Here is a 23,990-nt window from a genome sequence, read left to right as displayed (position 1 = left end):
ACTCGGTAAATTAATAATCTCTATAAAATTAACAAAAATTTTTGGTCCCAAGATAGGACTAGTGTAATTTTGGACACAATTCGATAATATAATAAGATAATAATTTTTTCGAAAATCCTTTGTATATATGGTCCCATCAAAAATATAAATTAATAATTATAGAAAATTATCTAAATATATGTATATATATATACAAATCAATTTTTATTAGAGTTCATTTTTAATATTTTTACTATATAAAAATCTTTGAGTGTTGTATTCAAAACATGATATAATTGTTATTTTCTTTGTAACTGATTTCATAAAAATATTAGTTATAAAGATTAAATCTTATTTAAATTTTTTTTTACCAAATTAGGAAAGTCTCTCTCTAAATTAATAATTATTAATTTATCGAGAAATTAAAATTTCTATAAATTAATAAATTTTTATAGTCTCAACATTATTAATTTATAGAGATTTTACTGTATAAAAGTTTTATTTGACGTTAATTTAATATTTCTGAAATTTTTATTTCAACCAAAAACTATTGGGTAAACGTTCAAATAAAAATTAGTTGGGTTTTTTATTGGAATTTTCCCGAATAACATATGATAAGTACAGTATGTATATTTTTCACTATATCAAAAGTTGGGGAAACTGACTGCCAAACAGAATAGTGCCACGTGGTGCACTAACTGGTTTTGGAGGTAGACTTATCGCCGGTGGCTTACAGCCACTTGTTTCCCAAAACAGCAACAGAACAGAGCTCCAAAAAGCTCATTCAATCTCCGGCCATAGGTGATTCTCTCTTCCGACGTTTCTATGACTACTTCGGTTCTCAACACCGTCTCCTCCATCCATTCATCCAGAGTTACCTCCGTCGACAAAGTCGGAGTTCTCTCTCTCCGTAATCCCGATTCCGTCGACTTCACTCGTCGGCGTTCTGGTTCGTCGACGTTAGTCTTCGGATCACCGGGTACTTTCACACTCCATTACATGGATGCTGCTGGCCAATGTCTTCGATTACTGATTGTGTTTTTTTGTTCGTAGGGAGGAGATTTGTTGTGCGTGCGGCGGAGACTGATACGGATAAAGGTTTGATTTTTTTTTCGGATTCTTTGAATTATCTTTTTCCTCTGTTAAGTATTTAAAACTGAATTTGACACTTGAGAGGATTTGAATTTTACGACGGCAGTTAAATCTCAAACGCCTGACAAGGCACCAGCCGGTAGTGGTTCCAGCATTAACCAGCTTCTTGGTATCAAAGGAGCATCTCAAGAAACTGTAATTTTCTTCTTCTTCTTGGATCTTTTTTTTAATATTGGGTTTTGAAATTAATGTTATCGAGAATAAAAGTATCATTTTGTGCATAATGATGTGAAACTTTGCATTGTTTAGGTCTTTTTCTATTAAAAGTAATCTCTCTCTTACCATAACCTTTTGTATGTATTATGTGAAAAATGTTGTTTAGCTACCGTGGAAATGTTGTTTGTTAGCTAAAAAAAGAGTTGAATTTGATTTGTTCACTTCTGTTTATGTGGTCAGAATAAATGGAAGATTCGACTTCAGCTTACAAAGCCAGTCACTTGGCCTCCATTGGTTTGGGGAGTCGTCTGTGGCGCTGCTGCTTCAGGTTTGGGTTCACACATCACTGTTCATCAAGTTTTTCTCTTTCATGACTAATTCTTTTGTTTGCTCAAACACACGTTTTGCTTCCTGCAGGGAACTTTCACTGGACCCCAGAGGACGTTGCTAAGTCGATTCTTTGTATGGTGATGTCTGGTCCCTGTCTTACTGGCTATACACAGGTCTGGTTTTGACTTTTGACAAGACAAAAAATCTAGAGTTGTGTGCTTATGGTAATGCATTTTCTTAGTGCTGCATAAACTTAGATGTGTCGTCGATTTTTCAGACAATCAATGACTGGTATGATCGAGATATTGACGCGATTAATGAGCCATATCGTCCAATTCCATCTGGAGCTATATCAGAGCAAGAGGTACTGAGATAGAGACCATTGTGTGAGCTTTGATCACCTTTTGTGATTCTTATTTACAATTCTTTCAATGCAGGTTATTACACAATTCTGGGTGCTATTATTGGGAGGTCTTGGAATTGCTGGAACTTTAGATGTGTGGGTAAGTTGGCGGTTCTGCCATAAACTTGTACAGTTGAAAAAGCACATCAGATTTACTAAATCTTCCTTTTTTCAGGCAGGGCATACCACTCCCACTGTGTTTTATCTTGCTTTGGGAGGATCATTGCTATCTTATATATACTCTGCTCCACCTCTTAAGGTAAGTCAGTGACAAGTCATTCGGTGTTCTCTTCCAGATGGAAGAGGATAACTTTTGGAGTTTCGAACTTATTCATATATGAACTGACTCTTTGCAGCTAAAACAAAACGGATGGGTTGGAAATTTCGCTCTTGGAGCAAGCTATATCAGTTTGCCATGGTAAGATATCTCGTGCATCAATATATGATGTTGTTCTCATCTCATTGTATTGTTTCTTTCTCACTTGATTTGATAGGTGGGCTGGCCAAGCATTGTTTGGCACTCTTACACCAGACGTCGTTGTTCTAACACTCTTGTACAGCATAGCTGGGGTACTCTTTTTACATCCTTTTATGATGCTTTTTAACGTTTTCTGATATAACCTGCTCTTGCTTCATGTTGTTGTGCCTTTGTAATAATGCAGTTGGGAATAGCCATTGTTAATGACTTCAAAAGTGTTGAAGGTGACAGAGCATTAGGACTTCAATCCCTCCCAGTAGCTTTTGGCACTGAAACTGCAAAATGGATATGCGTTGGTGCTATAGACGTTACTCAGCTCTCTGTTGCCGGTATGTAGCATTAACAGTTTTTTCAGTTTTGACTTAGCTTCTATATCTTCTATTTTTTGTTCATGGGGTCACAGACTCTAGAGATATGAGCTAATGAAGAGGCATTTATGTTTATGTTTCATCTGTGTGTTTGGTAGATATTCATACCATACTTCTAAAACGCGTATGTCCAACAGCGTCATGAACTAACCAAACTTATATGTTCATTTGCATCACCTACTGTCTTTTAAGTATTTGGGAAAATTCCTCCTTAGATTTGTTTGTTCCGAATGTAGTACAATAGAGGCTTACAAGCTACTTTTCCCTGAGAGACACATTACCTTTACTACTGGCTGTGTTTTATAGTACCAAATAAAGGGTAGAGATCATCACTAGTGAATGTCTATTTGGTTTGCAGGATACCTATTAGCATCTGGCAAACCTTATTATGCATTGGCGTTGCTAGCTTTGATCATTCCTCAGATTGTGTTCCAGGTAAAGACGTTAACAGTGTCACATTAAAATTAATTACATTCTTGTCACTCTTCTGATTGCTAGACTCTTCCTCAAACTGCAGTTTAAATACTTTCTCAAGGACCCTGTCAAATATGACGTCAAGTACCAGGTAAGTCATCAAAGTGTACACATGGGAATAAAAACTCAGATTGCTTATATCTCTGACTGGTCTTTTTAACCAGAAGTTGCTTGATTACAGGCAAGCGCACAGCCATTCTTGGTACTCGGCATATTCGTGACGGCATTAGCATCGCAACATTGAAAAAAACGTATATGGATGGGGGTTTTGGCCAAAGCAGAGGCGTTGGAACCACAAATGTGGGAAAGTGGTGGCATCAACTAGTTTTTAAGATATTGTAAAATTATCTGCCATCAGTAGAAACAACTCTTGTTGTATCTTTAGCTGAACCGCGTTAAAATGTAATCGATGTACCATAAATGCGCCCTCTCTTTTCTGTTTCTTGTTCACTCCTAGTTCTAGACCTGTTTCTTGTTCACTACTAGTTCTAGACCTCTAGTGTTCTACGATTGGTGTGTAGTTTAATTTGTCTAACACTTCATGTGGTTGCTATTACTCATCCCTCCTCGAAATAATGAGGGGCATTACGAGAAGTTCTGGGGTCCTACACTTGCGAGTCTTGCGGGAAGACTAAAGGACTACACTTGTAACACAATTCGAAAGTTCTTCCATGTTCATTAAACACTTTATCTGCTTAAAGCTTCTCAACGTGCAGTATTAACATTTCGAGGCCCTTGCAATGAGACATACTATAGTAGAGCTGTAATAAAGAACTTGAAAGTAGAACAAAACAACACTTTCAAAGCGTCACCGCGTTTCATTTGATTGCACCCTCGCCAACAAAAAGTCAAACATTCGAGCGGTACAATCCTGCCGTTAGTACAAACCGTACGTAGTTAAACCACACACATGAGAAAACACTAAACGAAATACATTAAAACAAACCCTAGTTAAAACCTTCGCTGCCATCCACAAACCCTAGAGGTTTACTTATTCAGCTTATCTACTACAGATTATTGGCAGCGGACACTACTAGTAGGTCGCTCGAAGCTACTTCCCCTTGTTGGTGAACTTGGAATCGTCGATCTCAATCCCTTCCTCCTCCGCACGCTCTCCACCAGATTTATCCATCGTACTGAGTCCTCCTTTGCGCCCCATTTCCTTATAACCCTCGTGCCCTAACTGCTCCTTCCTCGCCTCTCCTCCTTTATGTCCCATTTCTTGGTAACCCTCGTGACCTAACTTCTCCTTCCTCGCCTCTCCTCCTTTATGTCCCATTTCTTGGTAACCCTCGTGACCTAACTGCTCCTTCCTCGCCTCTCCTCCTTTATGTCCCATTTCTTGGTAACCCTCGTGACCTAACTGCTCCTTCCTCGCCTCTCCTCCTTTATGTCCCATTTCTTGGTAACCCTCGTGACCTAACTGCTCCTTCCTCGCCTCTCCTCCTTTATGTCCCATTTCTTGGTAACCCTCGTGACCTAACTGCTCCTTCCTCGCCTCTCCTCCTTTATGTCCCATTTCTTGGTAACCCTCGTGACCTAACTGCTCCTTCCTCGCCTCTCCTCCTTTATGTCCCATTTCTTGGTAACCCTCGTGACCTAACTGCTCCTTCCTCGCCTCTCCTCCTTTGCTGCCAATCTCCTGGTACCCTTCATGTCCTAGCTGCTCCTTCCTGGTCTGCCCTCCCTTGCTCCTTCCTAAAAATTAGTGGAATAGACACATAACATGAAATATTTTAGGCAAAACTTTTATGTAATAGGATAATCTTCTATTACGATATATTAACGTATCTGATGGGTCTAGCCTTATTTAAGCAGTACTAAGAACAGAAGTAAAGAAAAAGGGTGGAAAAGTTGTAATTTAAGACAAAACCTTCAGCAAGATGCTCTTGAGCTTCGAGGCTTTTGCCGCCGGTGCCACCTTGGACGACGGTCTCTCCTTGCTTTGCCTTCTCATCGAGCTCTTCTCGGCTAAGTTGCTTTGACGCCATTTTGAAAAGAAAAAAACCGAACGTTGTAACTTGTAAGATAAGTATTTTAAAATGATCTTACTTTAGTTTTATGTTCCGACATACATACGGACGACGTAATAGATTCCCTATAAATAGAAACGCTTGGGTGCCGAAGGAAACAAAAAGTGAAGTGCCACGTGAAAGAGCAGACGCGGCGGGATCAGAGAGACTGCACTATGTGGAGATGACACGTTGATGCTTACTCAGTCTACTTGCAACAGTTATTAACGAGCTGCTTGACACGACTCCAGTTAACCTTAATCCATTTTATGTTTTCCCTAAGAAATCTTGTTTAATGAGGTTTACATAGTAAAAATATCAGATACTATAATTTAGTTTGGGCACTTCTCATAAAATATCACTAAATTTTTTCTTCTAAAATTAAATCTTAAATCCTAAACAATAAAGCATACTCTCTAAAAATTATATCATAAATTTAAATTTATCAACCCAAACCAATAAAAATAAATTTTACATACTTAAAATTCAATTTTTTTGTATTTGTGTTTTATTTTTAGAAAAAAAACTTCAAATATGATATTTTTTAGAAAAAACTGAAATATGGTATTCTGAGTAATTCTTTTTTATTCGTTATTATTGATTTGAAATATGTGTATTATCAATGAATCATATTCAAATTAACATAAACAAAAAGAAAATTATTTTCTCTTTATTTATATTTTGGACTTTAACATATATAATGATGTTTCAAAGTTTATAATTTTATATTTATTCACATTATTAATCTGGAAAACCTAGAAAGAGTTATTAAGAAATATAAGTCATAATCGATGTAAATAGTGGTGATCAATTGGTTACTAAACTCTGTGTTTCCTCCAAACGCATGGCAGTGGCATATATGGAAGAGGGGGTAGAATCATCAACTCTTAAAATTAGGTGAGTAAATTTACCTCATATATTGTATTAGATTGTCAGTACATACAAATCGAATATTGTCCAGAGTATGTATATGACTGTTTATATAACAACCGTTCCAAATAATATTACCATTTTTCATTCACTTTAAACTAACACTAGTAAATTTTTTAAATGAAATTACTTTATAAACATACAAAATATTGCGATTCTACCAAATAATACAAGCTAAATAAACTAAAAGTATATGAGAATACACAAATTAGATAGCTATTTGCATTATAATGACAAAATATATGTGAGGTATTGCACAAAATATGATATATCATTTTCTTTTGGTCATGTAAAATCTCCGATCTCAAAATTATTACATGTATATATATATATTTAAATGTAATACTATCAAAGACAAACGGTTTAAGAATCTCAAATTTTTATATCAACCTAATCTAAACACTGCCACAAAGTATTTTCATGATGTTTAATCCGTAAAATTGTTGAAAGTCTAATCTATATACATGGAAACGAGATTATCCTTAGTGACATTAACCCATGCAATATTTTCTTAACGCCAAAAATAAAGTGAAAATAGCAGATTTTGGTATTTATTTCAAACTTATTATTCTTGACCAAATGGTGAATCTAAAAAACACAAAAAAATAATTTATTCAATAAGTATTTTGAAGGTGTGACTACACATATAGATGGGAAATGTAGATGTCACTATAATAAAAATATAAAAATATATTAAAATTTTATAAAAAAAAACTTTACAAACTATAATAATATATATCTAAACTCCACAAAAGTTAAAAAGAATATTAATAATTAAATTTTAATATAATACAAAACATTTAAATCTAAAACACACAAAATTAAATGGGCATTTGCAAAAAATATCTTTTTTTTACACTCTTTTTCAAAAATACTTTGTCTTATTGTCTATTTTTAACAATACCCTCATCTATATACAAAATGATATATTTCTAAACCCTAAACTCCAAAAACTAAACTATATCCCCTCAAAACAATACCTTAAATGTAAAATAGAGAATCCAAACTAAAAAAAGAATTAAAAATTTAATTTAGCATATTATATTTGTGTAAAAAAATAACAAAAATGAATATTTTTTTACAAAAAGACATGTACAAAAGGTGTATTTCTCTAAATTAAATACCTTAAAACATGTAACTTCAGTATATTAAAAAAACAATTCTTTAATAGATGCAGCCCCACAGAACTTAGTTGGGCTGGATGAACCTGAAACAGATCCGTTTCGGCCCATGTTGGAATAAAAGAAGTAACGTATAAACAAAGAGAAGGATTATTCAGTAAACGGCGCCGTTTGTGATGAGAGAGTACACAAAGCGAAAACCCTAGCACCTTTATTTGAGCCAACACTTTGCATTTTACGCTTCTCCACCATTTTCCCCCAATCGCTCCTCCTTAAACCCTAATATTTTTGATTCCCCTTTGATTCGATTCGTCGAGAGTTATCAGAGATGAGTTCGGACGATGAGAGAGACGAGAAGGAGCTGAGTCTTACCTCTCCTGAAGTCGTCACCAAGTACAAGGGCGCCGCTGAGATCGTTAACAGTAATAATGCCCTCTCTCTTTCTCCTTTTCTTCCCATTTCCGTTTAGGTTTTTTTTTTTCACGTTGTAGCTTAATCGAGTACTTATTGCTTCTGGGTTTTGTATTGCAGAGGCGTTGCAGGTCGTTTTAGCTGAATGCAAACCAAAAGCTAAGATCGTTGATATCTGTGAGAAAGGAGATGCCTTTATCAAAGAGTAAGGATTTTTATTACTCTGTTACTCAATTTGATACTTTTCTTTGTTTCTGGTCTTATGTTATTGATGTGGATTTCGACCTCTTGATTGCTTTTAGATGTTTATGTGTTTGTTGTTATTTCTTTTGAATAAAAGGCAAACAGGGAGCATGTACAAGAATGCTAAGAAGAAGATTGAGCGAGGTGTTGCTTTCCCTACATGCATTTCTGTGAACAACACTGTTGGTCATTTCTCACCGCTTGCCAGTGATGAGACTGTGTTGGAAGAAGGTGATATGGTCAAAATGTAAGCTGTCTTTTAAAGTATCACCCTATTTAGATGAGGTTTCTGTATGATTCCACCTGTGTTATTTATGATACTGTTTGGCCTTTTGTATATTGCAGTGATATGGGTTGCCATATTGATGGGTTCATTGCTCTTGTTGGCCACACACATGTGCTTCAAGAAGGGACTGTCAGTGGACGTAAAGCTGATGTCATTAGTGCCGCAAATACTGCAGCTGAAGTTGCTTTGAGACTCGTACGTCCTGGAAAGAAGGTAACCATAGTGCTACTTTTACATGGAGAGTTGAAATTATAGGCTGCTAGTAGTGCTTGCAATATGTATGGTTTTCTGAATGATTGTCAAGCTTTTGCAAACCCCAGATGATGAACAACTATTGATGGCTATGGATTTTATCCAACTGATGCTTTTTGTCATAGTTACTCTGATGGGATTTTCATAGTTACTCTGATGGGATTTTCTTACTCTGGATTTTAGTATCATGCTTCATTTTACTGACTATTAGGCGTTTGTCTAATTGCCCCTCTCTTTGGTCTTATCCGATTTTTTTGTAACTAAATTTCTTGCTATTTGTTGGTAATTTCCTGTTTAATCGTTCAATCCTGACATTGATATTCTATTTTTCTCATGACAGAACACTGATGTAACTGAAGCTATTCAGAAGGTGGCCGCTGCTTATGACTGCAAAATTGTTGAAGGGGTTCTTTCCCACCAGATGAAACAGCATGTGATAGATGGAAACAAGGTTGTCCTAAGTGTAGCCAGTCCCGAAGCAACTGTTGAAGAAGTGGAATTTGAAGAGAATGAAGTCTATGCAATCGACATTGTGGCAAGCACTGGTGATGGCAAGGTAAATTGCTTTTGTTTATCTCATTTTGATGACTATTGTTGAAGCTTCATCTGTTGCCAATTCTTACAAATTTCAAACTTGCAGCCAAAACTTATTGATGAGAAGCAAACCACTATTTACAAGAAAGATGAGACTGTTAACTATCAGTTGAAGATGAAGGCCTCCAGATTCATAATCAGCGAAATTAAACAGAACTTCCCCCATATGCCATTCACTGCAAGGTGTCTTTTGTACCTTCTTACGCAACTTATATATTCCAAATTTCATCGCACCTACTAACGTTGCATGAGAGTACGATCAATACAGGTCACTGGAGGAGAAAAGGGCACGTCTTGGACTTGTGGAGTGTGTNACTGTTCTTACATATTTCAAACTTGCAGCCAAAACTAATTGATGAGAAGCAAACCACTATTTACAAGAAAGATGAGACTGTTAACTATCAGTTGAAGATGAAGGCCTCCAGATTCATAATCAGCGAAATTAAACAGAACTTCCCCCATATGCCATTCACTGCAAGGTGTCTTTTGTACCTTCTTACGCAACTTATATATTCCAAATTTCATCGCACCTACTAACGTTGCATGAGAGTACGATCAATACAGGTCACTGGAGGAGAAAAGGGCACGTCTTGGACTTGTGGAGTGTGTGAACCATGGTCATTTGCAACCATATCCTGTCCTTTATGAGAAATCTGGTAAGTATAATTAAGGTTTTCTTATATCTATAAACGTTTTAATCTCATGGCAGCGGGGCTCATATTATGTTTGGTTTTTCAACAGGGGATTTTGTTGCCCAGATCAAATTCACAGTTTTGCTGATGCCAAATGGATCTGATAGGATCACTTCACATACACTTCAGGAGCTTCAACCTACGAAAACCATTGAGGACCCTGAGATCAAAGGATGGTTAGCCTTGGGTATCAAGAAGAAGAAAGGTGGTGGAAAGAAGAAGAAAGGTAAGAAACTGTGAAATTAGTTTCCTAACATTTACCAAATATGATGTGATCAAAAACATGTTGAGAAAAAGGATTCATTTTTGTGTTTTGCAGCCAAGAAGGCAGGAGAGAAAGGGGAGTCTTCAACAGAGGCTGAGCCAATGGATGCAACTAGTAATGCTCAAGAATGAGTAGGAAGATTTCTCTTTGTTTTCTTTTGAAGAATTTTTGGAACTTGAGGTACCTCTTTCTTTGTATGTTTGGGTTTCAAAAGAGTCTCTTCTGGAAAGAAAAAAACAAGAAAAAATAGTTACTTTATCAACCTTGTGTTTTTTTATGCACAAAAACTTTTCAGTATGTTCATCATCTTTATTGCTCTGTTTTTTTTAAAACATAGTTACTGGTAGCCGTTAGCCAATTAGTTAGCATACCGATCATATCAAAAGCTTAAACTCAAGTGCAATTTTACATATACCGGCTCGAATTGTGATCGTATGTACAATATCTTATGTCTCTAGTTTGCGAGGTGGTCTCGTTTGTATATACAAAATTTTCACCCTTAGATTCTAACATTTTTTGTTTTTGCCGAAGCTGTAAAAGATATGATAATTGAACATGGATAAATGCTTCCTCTTCTACTATGTCAAAAAAAACAGGAACTTGTTCAAAGTGAGTAACACACAAATTCTAATCGAGAATCCTAAGCAAGTATCATCCCAATGGCTTTGTCAAGCAGGAGAATGTTATTAGCCTTATTAGGTATTGCGCCTAGTGAGAATTGTGAAGAATTCTAATGTTTCTACCATGTCTAGTAAAAAGAAATGGTAACCAAACAAACCATTATCTCCCATTCAAACTGTTCGTGGGAATAGTATCATCAGTTCTATGTAATTTTTTATTTTTAACTTCTTTCTCATCAGATTAGTAATAACTAAAACTGTTAATTTACACAAATCGAAGTAAAGACAATACCAGCTTTTGCCTTGCTTGGGTTTGAATTTGATTGATTAAACCGGGTGGTTAAATATTGTAACTAAAACCCTCTAAACGAGTCAGAGGTTCTTGACGTGGTCCACATAGATCAGTGGGGCGGCTTGGCTTGTGGCTTCTTCTTTCTCCATTTACCAGAAGAAAACCCCATAAACCTTTCTCGGGAATTTTGATTTCCACGAGAAAATTCTCGAGGGAAAGTTTCAATATCTCCGGCAGAAAATCAGAAAAAATGGCGGCTAGATTATTGTTCCGTCGAAGTTCTCAGATCCTCCGATCAATCCAAAAAAATCCTCAAATCTCATCATCATCTTTCGAATCACAATCCCCGATTTTTTATTCATTGACCACCGCCTCACCAGATCCATCGAGATTATCATCCTTAACCTTCCTCCGATCTCTCTCCATCGCTCGTCGTGGTCCAACGCGTCCTAAAAAAATCGACATAGGAGCCAAAGCGCGTCAGATGCAGAATCGCCGGCTTTGGACCTACGCGTTAACCTTCAGCTGCATCGCCGGATTCGTAGTCATCGTCCTTAACCAATTCCAGGATCAGCTCGTCTTCTACCTAACTCCATCTGACGCTATGGAGAAATTCGCAGAGAATCCAACAAAGAATAAGTTCAGACTCGGCGGTTTGGTTCTAGAAGGCAGCGTTGCGCAGCCTGCGGCGTCTCAGGAGATGGAGTTTGTGATCACCGATCTGATTACAGATATTTTGGTCAGGTATAAAGGATCTTTGCCGGATCTGTTTAGGGAAGGTCACTCAGTTGTGGTTGAAGGATTCATTAAGCCGTATACTAATGAAGTGAGGAAAGAGGTTTCTACTAAAGCTGTTTCGAAGAAAGCTAGGAATCTCGATTGCTTCTTCTCGGCTACGGAAGTTTTGGCTAAGCACGACGAGAAGTATATGCCACAGGAGGTTGCGGCGGCGATTGAGAAGAATAAGAAGATTATTGAAGCTGCTGCGACGACGACGGCTACTGAACAAGCTGCGGCAACGACGAGTGGACAAACTGCGGAAGTGGCGTCGTAGATTGGTATAAAACTTCATTCATTCTTTTTGAGTTTTATCACAATTTTTCCCAAGGTTGGAGCATTTGGTGGGTATTTTGGTTCAAGGCATAATGTTATATTTGATTATAGTTTCCGGAAAAAGAGTAGGAAGATTTGGAATTGTTATTCCAGGAAAACAGAGATTTGAGTTTTGTGTCTATTCGAGAATTAGGAGCAGAAATGTGATACACTATACAATAGCTTTGTATGATCCTGCAAAGCTTAAGCTAATTCATTTTCTTGTTATATTGATCAAATAAAGAACACTTTGATGAAGGACCATATTCGCTGCCTGGTTCCTTGTGTTGTCAGATGTTTTGTTTCTGCTCACAGACTAGATTGATTTGGTGAAGCTTATCATCAGCTTGACCAGGTCCCTGGCCAAATACTGTAAACGTATCACCAAGTAGTAGCTTGTGTGACCTTATTTTTATCATGACTAGGTACTATAGACAAGAGAGTTGAAAACACATTTCTTCCAGAGTTTCCTGTTTGCTGATTTGGTTGTTCTAAGATCTTACTTCGTTGTTATATAAATATGGGTCGAGCTTGTCGACAATTTCGAAGAAGATTACACATTCCTTTAATGCATCTTATGTTCCAACTAGGCAATTCCTGGCTCTGACGATTTCAAGTTTGTACTTTTGAGTCGTTTTTGTTGCCTCACTGCCACTAGAAATATGCATCTTCAAAATTTGTAGCCTTAGAATCATGACTAGATTGACCTCTGTGTTGACACTTTTCTTTGGCTTGGTGCTTGATCACCATAAATTGTCAACTACTAGTATAGCTGTCAAGCTGTATAAACTGTTCAACCGATGCATCAGTTTCTCTCAGTGCATGACAAATATTTTTGTGGGTGATATATGATTGGGGCGTCATCAAAAAACTGACTATCAAGAAGGGAACGAGACCATCGCAATATTTGTCGCTACCATGTCTAAATGTCGGCCTGATCAAACCCTGACAAAATGAGAGGGGAGTTACGTGTAGAACTCATGGACTGGCTCGTTTCCATTCAGGGGCCAGTCGGTTGGATTATTAAAAACAAAAAAACCATAAACCATATTACATTTCACAAATTATTATGAAAATATCTGAATACTGTACAAACAAACAAAAAAATCTAAAATTTGTTCACACTTAACACCTAAAATAAGTCTTTAGAAATTCTAATTACGGAAAAAAGGAAAATAAAAAATAAATGAAAAGCCGTGTTCCAGGAGTAGGATTTGTATGGCTTGAGCGGTGATGTGATGTGATGTGAATCATCATTGTTTCGTACAAATACCCTTGAGAAAACCCTAATTTTCTAGCTCCGAACTCCGAAGGGTTTTAATTTCATTCTCAATTTCTCATACTCCTTACTAATTCCTTTCTTCGAAACGACGATGATGCATAACTCAACGGACGAATCGGAATGGGAGGTGAGACCTGGTGGTATGCTCGTCCAACGAAGAGACGACGACGCTGCTCCTTCCGACCAACCTCCTCCTCCTCCCCAGGATCCCGACTCTGCTTCCGCCGCTTTTTCTCAAACCATCAGAATCTGCGTTTCCCATGGCTCATCCTCCCACCCCGATCTTCATGTTTCTGCTCACGCCACTTTCGGTAACAAAACAACGCTTCAGCTCCTTTCCCGATCCGTTTCAGATTTTTCCTTAGTGTGTGTATATATATATATATATTAAGGAGTTTATGAAAATTTTCTTGCTAAATCTAGTTTATGTTATGTATAGTTAAAGATTGATATGTTTAGGCTCGAATGTGGATAATATAACAGGGGATGTGAAGAAAGCTATTGTTCAGAAAACTGGATTGGAAGCTACTGAACTCAAGATCTTGTTCAGGGGAGTTGAGAGAGACGATGCTGAACAATTGCAAGCTGCTGGTGTTAAGGATGCCTCTAAGCTTGTCCTCGTTGAGGATCAGAACAAGAGAGTGGAACAACAAGTTGAACAGCCTCCTCTGGTAACTGAAGAGACGAAGAAGGCGATTGCTGCAATTCTCGCAGTCACAGAAGAGGTCGATAAGCTTTCAGATAGGGTGAGAGAAATTTATGGCTGTGTCTTTTTTGGTTGTTACTATAGGAGAGAAGAAATGAGCTAAGGATTGTGATTTGACGAATTTTTGTTTTGGAATTTTAAGGTTGTTGCTTTAGAAGTTGCTGTGAATGGAGGGACTAAAGTTGCAGTAAAGGAGTTTGATATGACTGCAGAGCTTCTCATGAGGCAGTTGCTTAAATTGGATGGCATCAATGCAGAAGGAGATGCTAGGTTACAGCGTAAGGCAGAGGTTCGTTTTTTTTACTTTGTTACTTTCTTCATCTGTATACATAACAAACATGTTTACCCGATAAAGAGTCTTGCTAGAGGTATAAGATATTAGGGATATATGAGTGTTCAGAAATATATTAGGGATACTACAAGACTTTTGTGGCATTGGGATGAGTGGCAATGATCTTATTGGAGACTTTGGTAAGAATCCATTAGGATTCCATATATCGTTTTTGTTCATTGTACATGTAGACACTATGGTGGTAAAGATACGTTTGGATTTCTTAAGGTTTGGAACGTTTATGTTGTGCTTTGCTGAATTGCTTGAGGTCATTCTTCTATTCATAAGTCTAGATTGAGGCATTTATTTGAGCATAGATATAGATTGATTGGGTCTGTGTTGGCAGGTACGTAGGGTGCAAATATTGCAGGAGAGTGTGGACAAGCTGAAGGCAAGATGTTCAAATCCGTTTGTTGATCAGAGTAAAGCCGCAGCTGTTAGCACTGAGTGGGAATCGTACGGAAACGGGGTGGGAAGCTTGAACCCTCCTCCGCCAGCTTCTCCTTCTGCCAGTGTAACTCAAGATTGACATTTTATTATTGTTACTACGTACTTTGCCATAAAAGGGAAAATAATTGATCATTGTTACTGTTTTATCTTTTTGGTATTGTTATATTGGAAATTGACCATAAAAAGATATCGGTTTTTATCTTTTAATGTCTACATAAAATATGGTAGTATCAGTATGGATATACATACTTCCATAAAAAAATGCTACATGCTTACTGCTGCAGTATTTTCAATGACTTGGGTAATCTACACATTTTCATATAGGAATGACAAACATGGATGATCCGGTACAGTTCGATGGATTACCTAAATGGATTGAATGAGTAATGTGTGGATTTGAATTTGATGTACCAAACTGATCTGCTACAGTTCGATCGATTACCCAATCTGTGTAGTTTTTATTTATCAAATATTTGATGGACCAGATGAGTAATGATGCAATTCGTATTATTTAGTTTAAAAAAAAAAATATCGGGTTTGGTCAAACGAATAGGAATGGGTTATGGATGTTGATCATCCAAACTCAATACAAAAATAAAACGATACCGTAGTTTACTACTATCTTGATTCGAAATCATATAATATATGAGATTTCCTAGAAAAATCAAAGATATTTTTATGGCTAAAATAACTTATTAGGTTGAAACATTGCTAACCTGAAGCTTTACTAGAGTTAGGAGCTTTTGCCATAATGTCATTCAAAATTGTGATTCACAAGTTGTGATACAAACAAATTCACCAAAAAGAGAGAATTGATGTGGGGGGACATTACACAAATAGACAAGTGACGTGATTATATATTTTTTGGGTTGGGTAATAATAGGTAATGTAATGTACAAAGAGTATAGTACGATCCGTGCTTTAGGATAAATAAAAAACCTTCTTATTATTACCCAAAAAAACTAAAAAGACATTCTTAGCTGTCTCACCCACATGACCACAAGTTTCATTCTTCAATTATATGGAATTTATATTTATGAATATAATATTCGTGTGCCATCACATAAACTAATCAACCCCCCAGACAATATCGGACTTAATCATAGCTCTTAGCACAGATTTAATTACGATTACTTCCTTAATTAAGCCATATATATATATATATATATAAACGAAATTAACCGTAAAACGTGTTGACATGACTTCGCCGCTTGATGTGGGTGGCAAACGCCATTTGCCGGCTATCTAACAGCACATATAATACTTATTTTTTCCTCGACAATTTATTATGTTCTGTCTGAATTTTTTATTAATTTTTTTATTGATAATAGAATTCTATATTGATTGATAATTTCTTACGTTTTGCATCAGTAACATAATTGGCTTTGGACGAAAGTATGAGCAATGAATTGAATGTATTTGTGGTGTTTCTTTTTTCTCTAAAACAAAAATGTAACTGTGTATATTATGGACACGCACACCCGCGGGTATGTGGTAGCCTCAACATTTGAAAGAGACTTTTTAGATGATGAATATATAAATGATAACGACGAATCTCTGCAGAAAATTTTGTTTATGAGAAGATTCTGACAGATCTATGATGATTTTTTTTCTTTTGTTTCTGGCACAATAAACTGTCATATATGTTGTTTGAGTGAATTTGTTCATTAATTATCACATTCACGAAAAAACTTCTCCAACAATTTATAAAAACATGTTAAAAAACATTGATAGTGGCTATTAAAATCGCAATGGAAGTAAATTATTTAACGAATGTTTTTTTTTCTTACTTGCAAGTTAACAAAAAAAAAGTACAAGTGTTTTATTAATGTGAAGCCTTTACAATTACAATTGGAACACACAAAAAGTTGGCATTTTTGTAGAATAACAATGCAAAAAAAATAATGGAATATATATATATATATATATATATATTCTTCTACAAATCCTACTTTGGAGTCTTTGATAAATTTTTCTTTAATTTCAAATATAATAACATTGATGAATATAATTAATCTATATATATATATATTTATTTATGACATGCATACTATTATATCTAAACACAAATAGTAACGCAACAATGACAGTATGATACTAATATGAAACACTAGATTTTTTATCTAGGGTTTTGATTGATATATATACTTAGCTAGAATAAAACACCAAGCAGAGTAATTAAGCTGAAAAATAATCCAGCTACTTTATTAATCGATGCAAAATTCTATAGTATTTTTCCATTTATTTTTAAGTGAGATACTTTTTTTTTACTTTAGTTTACATTTGTTTTAATACATATGTTCATTCTTTTTCTCTTCTAATTGCTAAATAAATCCTATCAACCAGAGACGTTATTTTATGTTATAAGTTACAAAAGAAGCATATTCAACCATCAAATGATTTGCTAAAGGCAAAAGTAAAAATGTAAAGTTCAAACAATATAGCCGGAGAAAATGGTTAAAAGGAAAAGAAACACAAACGAAGTCAGATCAAACATTTTAATTAGACTAAACAAATAGAGAGAAAAAGGCAAAAACAATTGTAACATACAAGCATCCTAAAGTATGTAGTGAAAACTCTCAAAGTAAATTAAAGGTCTTATAGTACTTTCGAAAAATATTAAATTAATATATTAATTTCAAAATTCATTCAACCCTTTTTGGAGATTGTAAAAACTGCGGCGAAAAAACTAAGAAATTAAAGAAATGGCAGTTTGATAACGTTAAAGAGTAGGAAAATAGTTTATATTCATAAAGCTTTAAATGTAAATAAATAAACTAATCAAAATATACTTTCCACAGAAAAAAAAACTAACAAGATGACAAAGAAAAAACAAAAAAAAACCTGAATTTAATAAAGCTACCACACAAACAACTAACACTTATATATGTACTTAATAATTTAATTTAAGTATGCATTATTAGAGAACGCATGAATGACCTCTCCTCTCTCTCAAACAGATTGGTTAATAAAAAGAAAAAGAAAAAAAAGAGAGAGAGAGAGAGATTGAGAGAGATCGAGCGGAGGAAGATTCTTCCTCTCTAAATTACCACCTCTCTCTATTTTTACCGGAAGATTCGTAAAATTAGTATTGTGGGAACCAAAACAAAACAAAAACAAAAAAACGAACCGGATCGATGAAACTTACACTGCAAAAACACGATTTCCTAGAAGAAGAAGAGGAAGAAGAAGAAGACAAGCAGCTTCGTTGAGGAAGACAAACAAAAAACACAAACTTTGTTAATTCTTCTTGATAAAGAGACGATTTTTATTATTGGGTTTTGACTTGGATTGGGTTCCGTGATCCAATCCTCTGAATTGTTCTTTTAAGGTGACGGAGAAGTTTTCTGTAAATCTTTGAGCTTTTTTTTTTTTTTGTTTTGTTTTGACACCAAAATTCAGATCTTTGGATAAATTTGTGATTTTTTCTTTGGTTTTTTTTGGTTTGATTGAAGATGCAGCATAATCTGTTCACAACAATGCGAAGTTTGAAGCTTGCAGAAGGTTGTAAAGGTACACAAGTTTATGCTCTTAATCCCTCCGCTCCTCCTCCGCCTCCTCCTCCTGGTAATAGCGGTGGTGGAGGTAGCGGCGGCAGCGGAGGAGGTGGAGTTGGGGATAAGCTTTTACAACACCTTTCGGATCATCTTCGTGTTAATTCAGTCCGATCCAAATCGAGCCGGACTTATCCACCTCCGAATCAAGCCAACGCCGTCGTCTCCCCGGAGTTTCTTCTCCCTTGTGGACTCCCTGTGACGGATCTGCTTGAGCCTCAGATCGATCCTTGTTTGAAATTTGTTGATTTGATTGAGAAGATGGCTGAAGTTTATAGGAGGATCGAGGCTTGTCCACAGTTCGAGAAATCTGGGGCGTATTTAGAGCAATGCGCTATCTTCCGGGGGATATCTGATCCTAAACTGTTCCGGCGGAGTCTCCGATCGTCTAGGCAACACGCCGTGGATGTTCACGCCAAAGTCGTGTTAGCTTCGTGGCTTCGGTTCGAGAGGAGGGAGGATGAGTTAATCGGAACGTCTTCTATGGATTGTTGTGGGAGGAATTTGGAATGTCCAAAGGCCACTCTTGTTTCAGGGTATGATCCGGAATCTGTTTATGATCCATGTGTTTGCTCTGGAGCTTCTAGTTCTTCTAGATCAGAGATGATGAATGATGATGATGTTCCTGGATGTTCTACTTCTGATGAAGTGGATTATGATATGTCTTTCTGTATTGGTGATGAAGAGGTTCNAGAGTTTCAGCAGGACCAACAAGTTAGATAACTTCCCTCCTAATGTTGTCTTGGAGCTTCTTAGGCTGGCTAATCGGTTCTGCTGCGATGAGTTGAAATCCGCTTGCGATTTGCATTTGGCACATCTTGTTAATTCACTGGACGAGGCAATGTTGTTGATCGAGTATGGTTTAGAAGAGGCTGCATACCTTCTGGTGGCAGCTTGTCTTCAGGTTTTTCTGAGGGAACTGCCAAGCTCTATGCATAATCCAAATGTTATAAAGATCTTCTGCAGCGCCGAGGGACGGGAAAGACTGGCATCTCTTGGCCACGCTTCTTTTTCATTGTACTTCTTCTTAAGCCAGATCGCGATGGAAGATGATATGAAATCTAACACAACTGTGATGCTCTTAGAACGTTTGGTTGAATGCGCAGTAGAAAACTGGGAGAAACAGCTTGCTTACCATCAATTAGGGGTGGTGATGCTTGAAAGGAAAGAATATAAGGATGCTCAAAGATGGTTTAACGTAGCCGTTGAGGCTGGTCATCTTTACTCCCTCGTGGGCGTTGCTAGGTCTAAGTTCAAGCGTGATCATAGATACTCAGCTTATAAGATCATCAACTCACTGATTTCAGATCACACGGCTACTGGGTGGATGCACCAGGAGAGGTCCTTGTATTGCAATGGTAAAGAAAGGCTGCTTGATTTGGATACAGCTACCGAGTTAGACCCGACTTTGACATTTCCCTACAAGTTCAGGGCAGTGGCATTGGTTGAAGAGAACCAGTTTGGAGCTGCGATCGCAGAACTGAACAAGATTCTTGGATTCAAGGCCTCTCCTAACTGTCTGGAAATGAGGGCATGGATTTCTATAGGCATGGAGGATTATGAGGGTGCTTTGAAAGATATCCGGGCGCTATTGACATTGGAGCCAAATTTTATGATGTTTAACGGGAAAATCCATGGTGATCATATGGTGGAGTTGCTCCGTCCGCTAGCCCAGCAGTGGAGCCAGGCTGACTGCTGGATGCAGCTCTATGATCGTTGGTCTTCTGTGGATGATATTGGATCTTTAGCGGTTGTTCATCATATGCTTGCAAATGATCCAGGGAAGAGTCTTTTACGGTTTAGACAGTCTCTTCTTCTGTTACGGTATAATCTCTCTTTGCACTTCTCAATGAATAAGTTTTTCTTATGGTGCCTGTTGTGTCAGACTCTTAATTGATTTTAACAAGTCCTGGTTGCATACTGACAGGCTAAATTGTCAAAAGGCAGCAATGCGTAGTCTAAGGCTGGCTCGAAACCATTCAAAGTCGGAGCATGAGAGACTTGTGTATGAAGGATGGATACTGTATGATACAGGCCACCGTGAGGAAGCCCTGGCCAAAGCGGAGGAGTCCATTTCCATACAAAGATCTTTTGAAGCATTTTTCCTCAAAGCTTATGCCCTTGCAGACTCTACTCTTGACCCAGATTCCTCAAATTACGTAATTCAACTCCTTCAAGAAGCGCTTAAATGCCCCTCAGATGGTCTCCGTAAAGGACAAGTAAGTAAAGAATTCAACAGTTTTCAATCATGTAATTCGATTTCTAATAAGTCAATTCTTTCTCTAGAGGGTTTATTTGTTGGATCATCCTACAGAAAGCCATAGTTTCAGGATCCCAGTTTAAATTATTTGCACTTGGTGTCTGGAATAATTTGTGGAATGTGGTTGCATCTTAGGAACCAACTGTCCTAAAAACCGTTTTGAGTACATTTGGTCAAAAGGTTATCCCACTAAATCAAATGAGATGTAAATTTATGAATTCTGCTTTGGTGTATCTTGCAGGCTTTAAACAACCTGGGGAGCGTATATGTGGATTGTGAGAAGCTGGATCTTGCAGCTGATTGCTATACAAACGCGCTCACCATCAAGCATACACGAGCTCACCAAGGCCTCGCACGTGTTTATCACCTGAAAAACCAACGGAAAGCTGCTTATGATGAGATGACAAAGCTAATAGAGAAGGCTCAGAACAATGCGTCAGCATATGAGAAGCGCTCTGAATATTGTGACCGCGAGATGGCACAGAGTGACCTTAGCCTGGCAACACAACTTGACCCTCTCCGAACCTATCCTTACAGATACAGAGCCGCAGGTAATGGCTCAACCAGTTCTAGTTTATCCTCATTTTATTCGGTTGTAGTATATAATTGGATGCCTGAAACAAGACAACAATGGTTGATCCTTTCTGAGGGATTCACCCACATAATTTGACGCACAAAAATGTTAGAAAACTTAGAACCTAGCTTTTGTGGCGATGGAAACAGAAATGAGAATTTATGACCCAACACATGAAACAACTAAGGTTTCCATCATCTCTCTGGAGTTAGAAACAGAACTGAGAGTGAATGGATATGCAGTTTCTTTGGTTTGGTGAATGTGACTAAGAAAAGTAGTTTTACCGCCTCAGTTCTCATCAGTATTGTATTCAATTTGCTTTGATAAGACCAAAGTAATTAAGCTTTCTTTAAGTTTCGTTTTGCTTAATAATGAACTCTTGATTGCTGCAGTTCTTATGGACGACCACAAAGAAAGTGAAGCCATAGACGAGCTTTCAAGGGCGATATCATTTAAACCAGATCTCCAGCTGTTACATCTACGAGCAGCATTCTATGATTCAATGGGAGAAGGAGCAGCTGCTATCAAAGATTGTGAAGCAGCATTATGTATTGATCCAGGTCATGCAGATACAGTGGAGCTCTACCAAAAAGCTCGTGAACCAAACGACCAAAAGTAGAAACAAAACAATCGTTTTGGTTTTGGTGGGCAAATCTCTTCTCTTCTTCCCTCCTGGTATGCTTCTACACTGTTTCATTTTCCTTCTGCAAAACAAAACGGAAACTGAGCAAAATTAAACAAGGCTCGGTTTGAGTGAACCAGGGATAAAAGCAAGCATTGCCATGTAAATAGAAACTTCTATATATTTTTTTTCTCTATAATTTTGGTTATTGGGGGAGAGGGGTGAGGATACTATATAAGTAGTGCAGAGAGTGTTTCTTGCTGCCAAAAGAAAGGGAAACCACGAAGAAGAACTTACCTCTGGTGAAATTGGACTTCTTCTTCTGTCCTATTTCTAGATGTATTATTGCTTCTTTCTTTCTTTTTTTTTTTCTTTTTTTTTACTGGAATTATGTAATTGTATCTGTAACTTCTTGATCTTTTTTACATGTTTCTTGTATTGATTCTCAAAAGCATCCGGGGATGTGTTTTTTATCCTCCTGAAACAAGAAAACAAAGAAACTATTCATTCATACATTTCCAACTTGTTTCACCAACATTAACACTGAAAATTTCAAACATTCTTGCTCTGTTTATCACTTAATTTGATCCAGGTGATTCTGGTGTTGAGCTGCTGGGGCAGAGATACTTTTGGCTTTGTGATATTTTAAAGTTCTTGTTTGGTTTCAAGATCGATATTATAACCACATGATTGGAAGACTAACTTTTTCTAAGCTCTTCTGCTTATCTATTTCTCAACCTCTGAGATAGCTTTAATGTTTTTTCTTTCTCGCCTGTGAACCCAATAAAAAGGCCACAAATATCGGTTCTGCACACACGAGAAAGTTTCAAAGTTTCAACAACTTCTCATTAAATTTCAACTTTCAGCTAACAAAAGTTTTTTAAAAAAGAGTGTCAAGACAACAAAGATCCATCTCTCCCAAATTCACAATTACTTACCTTCTTCATTCTCAAAACAAGGAACATCTTTTATTCCCTCTCAGATGATTTTGTTTCTTACGGTTGAAGAGATGATGGATATGAACCGATCCCGGAGGTTGAACTTCAATGCTCCATTCTTGTCGACCAAACGACATGTCACCCAAGAGAAGCTTCCTGGTCAGTTTCCTGAAGCTTCTGTTCCTTTTTGCTGGGAGACCGCTCCTGGGATGCCCAAGAACTCGTCTAATTTGAAAAATGACCCTGAATCTGAAACACCACGTCTCAAACTACCTCCTGGAAGATTAAAGGTTTTATCATTCTCTCTAAAACCATAACGTTTCCTCTGTTTTCCCGTTTTAGGGTTTTCAGTCCTTTCATTACTAATCACTTCGATCTACATCACAGGTTAATGGTGAAAACGACGACTTTGATGACGCCAGTGAGGGTTTAACACCAGCTAGATTGTTGCGTATGAAGAAACGTGACAATCACGAACATTACCATCAAAACAACCAAGACATGGTCGATGTCTTGTCTCTCACGCAAGCCATAGACATGGTCGAACTCCCAAAAGATAGTTCTGAATCGGATGATGGAAGCAGCGGAGGAGGCGACTCAAACGGATACTTAACAATGGAGAGCACAGAGCGAAGCGAAGAAATGTCTCCGAGTTACATAATAGAGAGGTTTCTACCGGATGCAGCGGCTTTAGCAGCCGTGACATCAGCGGCTAGCCAAAGGAGGAGGAAGAAGAAGCTCTCTTATTTGAGTGGTGCAACGGTGAGGCAGTCTTGTTTTTCGCCCAAGGCTGGTGGCTTGCATGTGTTGCTTCCTTGGAGCACTAAGCATAGAATCTGTGGCGTCAAAAACGCTTTTTCTCCTTCTTCCCAAATCCACTTGCAACCCAAGTTTATTGAAAAAGATAACTAGTTTGGAATTAAGGTACTTGTTATTAATTAGACTATATATTGTTGTGACACACCTTTTTGGTTTCTTGTAAAATGTGGTGGTTTAAACAAAAAAAAAAATAAGCATGTACACAAACATATAAGGCTTTTTAGCCAAAATTGATGCACCTAGCTTTAATTAAAGTATGTATTACTTTTGTTATATAAAATCCACAAATTAATCTTTGAAGCTT

General features: G+C 37.1%; 6 protein-coding genes and 1 pseudogene across 9 annotated transcripts; 6 read left to right on the top strand and 1 right to left on the bottom strand.

Annotated features, from left to right (window-relative positions):
- On the top strand, positions 649-3,819 carry LOC104791427 (chlorophyll synthase, chloroplastic). 2 transcript variants are annotated; one of them, XM_010517315.2, is made up of 14 exons: positions 649-928; positions 1,033-1,077; positions 1,178-1,266; positions 1,528-1,615; positions 1,705-1,790; positions 1,895-1,981; positions 2,055-2,120; positions 2,196-2,279; positions 2,377-2,438; positions 2,515-2,590; positions 2,683-2,827; positions 3,225-3,301; positions 3,384-3,431; positions 3,522-3,819. In XM_010517315.2, exons 1-14 carry the CDS (start codon positions 805-807, stop codon positions 3,582-3,584), a joined length of 1,140 nt encoding a protein of 379 aa, XP_010515617.1. In that variant the 5' UTR covers positions 649-804; the 3' UTR covers positions 3,585-3,819. The 2 variants fall into 2 exon arrangements, with proteins under 2 accessions (XP_010515617.1, XP_010515616.1); XM_010517314.2 differs by having other exon boundaries at positions 650-958.
- Positions 4,123-5,420, bottom strand: LOC104791426 (em-like protein GEA1). The gene is made up of 2 exons (XM_010517311.2): positions 5,214-5,420; positions 4,123-5,038 (listed from the first exon to the last, which is right to left on the bottom strand). Exons 1-2 carry the CDS (start codon positions 5,329-5,331, stop codon positions 4,392-4,394), a joined length of 765 nt encoding a protein of 254 aa, XP_010515613.1. The 5' UTR covers positions 5,332-5,420; the 3' UTR covers positions 4,123-4,391.
- LOC104791425 (ERBB-3 BINDING PROTEIN 1) lies at positions 7,602-10,477 on the top strand. 3 transcript variants are annotated; one of them, XM_019226920.1, is made up of 10 exons: positions 7,602-7,825; positions 7,935-8,019; positions 8,155-8,304; positions 8,403-8,556; positions 8,936-9,151; positions 9,236-9,372; positions 9,458-9,489; positions 9,786-9,845; positions 9,931-10,107; positions 10,201-10,477. In XM_019226920.1, exons 1-10 carry the CDS (start codon positions 7,732-7,734, stop codon positions 10,275-10,277), a joined length of 1,182 nt encoding a protein of 393 aa, XP_019082465.1. In that variant the 5' UTR covers positions 7,602-7,731; the 3' UTR covers positions 10,278-10,477. The 3 variants fall into 3 exon arrangements, with proteins under 3 accessions (XP_019082465.1, XP_010515612.1, XP_010515611.1); XM_010517310.2 differs by lacking the exon at positions 9,458-9,489 and having other exon boundaries at positions 7,605-7,825; positions 9,754-9,845; positions 10,201-10,466; XM_010517309.2 differs by lacking the exons at positions 9,236-9,372; positions 9,458-9,489 and adding an exon at positions 9,532-9,668 and having other exon boundaries at positions 7,607-7,825; positions 9,754-9,845; positions 10,201-10,458.
- On the top strand, positions 11,195-12,414 carry LOC104791424 (cytochrome c-type biogenesis protein CcmE-like). The gene has a single exon (XM_010517308.2). It carries the CDS (start codon positions 11,309-11,311, stop codon positions 12,110-12,112), a length of 804 nt encoding a protein of 267 aa, XP_010515610.1. The 5' UTR covers positions 11,195-11,308; the 3' UTR covers positions 12,113-12,414.
- On the top strand, positions 13,450-15,152 carry LOC104791423 (BAG family molecular chaperone regulator 4-like). Its single transcript, XM_010517307.2, has 4 exons — positions 13,450-13,743; positions 13,916-14,178; positions 14,281-14,427; positions 14,816-15,152. Exons 1-4 carry the CDS (start codon positions 13,524-13,526, stop codon positions 14,996-14,998), a joined length of 813 nt encoding a protein of 270 aa, XP_010515609.1. The 5' UTR covers positions 13,450-13,523; the 3' UTR covers positions 14,999-15,152.
- Positions 17,861-22,466, top strand: LOC104791422 (annotated as a pseudogene).
- Positions 22,803-23,957, top strand: LOC104791421. Its single transcript, XM_010517306.2, has 2 exons — positions 22,803-23,157; positions 23,255-23,957. Exons 1-2 carry the CDS (start codon positions 22,912-22,914, stop codon positions 23,777-23,779), a joined length of 771 nt encoding a protein of 256 aa, XP_010515608.1. The 5' UTR covers positions 22,803-22,911; the 3' UTR covers positions 23,780-23,957.

This window comes from Camelina sativa, chromosome 6 (genome assembly GCF_000633955.1).
Source record: "Camelina sativa cultivar DH55 chromosome 6, Cs, whole genome shotgun sequence".
In the NCBI taxonomy this organism is placed as follows: domain Eukaryota; kingdom Viridiplantae; phylum Streptophyta; class Magnoliopsida; order Brassicales; family Brassicaceae; genus Camelina; species Camelina sativa.
Note: the sequence above shows the minus strand (reverse complement) of the source record. Positions and strands in the feature narration are given on the sequence as shown.

Coding starts and splice junctions, on each gene's coding strand:
- LOC104791427 (XM_010517314.2), top strand. CDS start 805: ATGACTACTTCGGTTCTCAACACCGTCTCCTCCATCCATTCATCCAGA. Junction 2,439..2,514: donor AGCTATATCAGTTTGCCATG/GTAAGATATCTC, acceptor TTGATTTGATAG/GTGGGCTGGCCAAGCATTGT. Junction 3,432..3,521: donor AATATGACGTCAAGTACCAG/GTAAGTCATCAA, acceptor GCTTGATTACAG/GCAAGCGCACAGCCATTCTT.
- LOC104791426 (XM_010517311.2), bottom strand. CDS start 5,331: ATGGCGTCAAAGCAACTTAGCCGAGAAGAGCTCGATGAGAAGGCAAAG. Junction 5,039..5,213: donor TCAAGAGCATCTTGCTGAAG/GTTTTGTCTTAA, acceptor ACTAATTTTTAG/GAAGGAGCAAGGGAGGGCAG.
- LOC104791425 (XM_019226920.1), top strand. CDS start 7,732: ATGAGTTCGGACGATGAGAGAGACGAGAAGGAGCTGAGTCTTACCTCT. Junction 7,826..7,934: donor CGCCGCTGAGATCGTTAACA/GTAATAATGCCC, acceptor TTTGTATTGCAG/AGGCGTTGCAGGTCGTTTTA. Junction 9,152..9,235: donor CAAGCACTGGTGATGGCAAG/GTAAATTGCTTT, acceptor TCAAACTTGCAG/CCAAAACTTATTGATGAGAA.
- LOC104791424 (XM_010517308.2), top strand. CDS start 11,309: ATGGCGGCTAGATTATTGTTCCGTCGAAGTTCTCAGATCCTCCGATCA.
- LOC104791423 (XM_010517307.2), top strand. CDS start 13,524: ATGATGCATAACTCAACGGACGAATCGGAATGGGAGGTGAGACCTGGT. Junction 13,744..13,915: donor TTCTGCTCACGCCACTTTCG/GTAACAAAACAA, acceptor ATAATATAACAG/GGGATGTGAAGAAAGCTATT. Junction 14,179..14,280: donor TCGATAAGCTTTCAGATAGG/GTGAGAGAAATT, acceptor TGGAATTTTAAG/GTTGTTGCTTTAGAAGTTGC.
- LOC104791421 (XM_010517306.2), top strand. CDS start 22,912: ATGATTTTGTTTCTTACGGTTGAAGAGATGATGGATATGAACCGATCC. Junction 23,158..23,254: donor TACCTCCTGGAAGATTAAAG/GTTTTATCATTC, acceptor TCTACATCACAG/GTTAATGGTGAAAACGACGA.